The sequence below is a fragment of the Austrofundulus limnaeus genome, unplaced genomic scaffold (assembly GCF_001266775.1).
Source record: "Austrofundulus limnaeus strain Quisiro unplaced genomic scaffold, Austrofundulus_limnaeus-1.0 Scaffold760, whole genome shotgun sequence".
In the NCBI taxonomy this organism is placed as follows: domain Eukaryota; kingdom Metazoa; phylum Chordata; class Actinopteri; order Cyprinodontiformes; family Rivulidae; genus Austrofundulus; species Austrofundulus limnaeus.
Window position 1 is genome coordinate 133,091 of NW_013953162.1, and position 2,121 is coordinate 135,211.

General features: G+C 42.9%; 1 protein-coding gene across 1 annotated transcript; it reads left to right on the plus strand.

The window, feature by feature from the left end:
• Positions 1–932: 932 nt before the first annotated feature.
• LOC106532383 (poly [ADP-ribose] polymerase 4) lies at positions 933–1,806 on the plus strand (the record flags this gene model as incomplete). The annotated part of the gene is given in 3 exon segments (XM_014028422.1): positions 933–1,003; positions 1,217–1,404; positions 1,707–1,806. Coding segments are annotated over 3 exon segments (359 nt in total), but the record flags the coding sequence as incomplete, so codon positions are not given.
• Positions 1,807–2,121: the final 315 nt, after the last annotated feature.

Genomic DNA, 2,121 nt, shown 5'->3' on the forward strand with positions numbered 1-2,121 from the left:
GCTGTAACTGAAAATATGGATGGAGGACCTCAGTTTAGCTTGTTAGCTTGCCGCGCTAACGCCGAGCTAATACATATAAGGCAGGGGTCTCCAGACTTTTTCCTGTAAGGGCCACATAACTTTTCCCTTCTCTGGTGGGGGGCGGAGTCAGTTTGTAACAGAAAACTGTGACTATTGCAGGAGTGCCTAAATGTAAAAATGTATTGTTTTCCAGAAAGCACAATCAAATAACCCTCTCTGGGTTCTTCACAGGATGTATTCTGCTGAGCTAACAGAACATCTTTTAGCTTTGACAGTTTGTTCACATTCGGCCTTGCAGGCTATCATACTTGTCTTTGTGACAGGGTTCATAGTGTCGCCACAGATTGTATTCTTTGAATACCGCCACCACCTGTTGACAGATGAACAAAACAATAATTGTTTGTCCACTGCAGCTTCAATGTCCTGCATTCTGAATCAGTTTTTCTCTTTCCTAATCTTTTCACCATTATTCATTCTCTCTTTGACAGGGGCGGGTTTAGGGTTTTTTCTGGGGGTTGCCAGATAGGGGCACAGACCGCAGAAGGGTTGAACAGAATGTCATGTTATATGTCTGTATGTATGAAATAGTTACTAACTAATAATAGTTAATACTGAAAATAGTTCATAACTAAGGAACATTTTATTGCAAAAGTCCAACTTTATAATCAAATATAAATACACATATATGAAAAAAACTAAATGCTCTCTGGTATTGTTCTGGGGGCCGGACCAAATGAGGACCACTGATATAAGGCAATATAGCATCGGCGCTAAAGCTAACAGGCTAAGCTGAGGTTCTTCGTATTTTTAGTCTTTATTTTACAGGTAAAATAAATATTTATGAAGTAAAGTCTAATGTTACAACTAATCCTGGATCTTTTTAGGTTTTTAAACTTTCTTCTTGTTGTCAGATCACACTGAAGCCTTCCTGAAAGCTCAGCCGCTCTCTGAGGTTCGTCAGGCAGCTGAGAGCTTCATCAAGGTCAGCTGACACTTTTTATCAGAGAAACAACTAAATAAATAAATAAATAAAAACTTTCACTCTGTAAATAATTTATAATTCAATAACTTACTGGAGATAAAAGTCTTTTCTTTGTTCCAGCGTTTAGAAACCCTGCTGACTCCATGAGAGCAGTTTCAGTCTCAGTTTGTTGTCGGCTCCCATGAATAACTCTGAGCCCCCCCCACTCCACAGCGCTGCTCTCCAGCAGGGGGCGGCACCGAGCTGTGGCGGCCCCTGCGAGCGCTCGGCCTGCTGCCGCCGTCCCGCGGCGTCCGGAACCTGCTGCTGCTGTCGGAYGGCCACATCCAGAACCCCGCGCTGACCCTGCAGCTGCTCAGAGACCACGCCCCCCACAGCCGCCTCTTCACCTGCGGCCTCAGGTAGAGCGGGGGGCGGGGCCTCTTCAGACCAGAACCTTAGCTTGTTCAGGATGTTTCAGCTGTGACTTTTTTAAAATCAACGTTTTTAAAACTTCTTAACTTTATTTAGTTTATTTATTTATCGTTAAAGTTAATTGAAATTTCTTTAAATCTCTTCAGAGCTCTTCCTTCATGTTTAGCTTTAACCTGCTGTTTAGCTAGTTTTAGCTTTTAGCTACTGTTTTGTTCTGGATCAGGAGTTCTGGATCAGGACTGTAATTTTTGATCAAACCAGTTTTATTTATTTTTTTGTCTTGTTTCAGCCCGACAGCCAATCGGCACCTGCTGAGAGCCCTCGCTCAGGCAGGGGGAGGAGCTTATGARTTCTTCGACACAAAAACTAAACACACCTGGGCAGAGAAGGTGAGAACATCCAGAACTTCAGTGAAGTTGTTCAGTGTTTGTATCGTGTTTTACAGAAAACATCATTTCTGTRGTTTGTTTTCTGTAGTTGTAGTTAAAGTGGGGAGGGGCATGATTCATTGTTGATGACATCATGGTATGATGTCATTTCCTCATCAGAAACAGACTCAGAGTTGCTTTGACTCATTCATGTTAGAGACGTGGAGCTGTCTAAACACTTCCTGCTACAAAGCTCCTGTAGGTGTGTGTTTGTCTGCAGGTATCAGGTACCTGCTGATCCAGGTGTGTTTGTCTGCAGGTATCAGGTACCTGCTG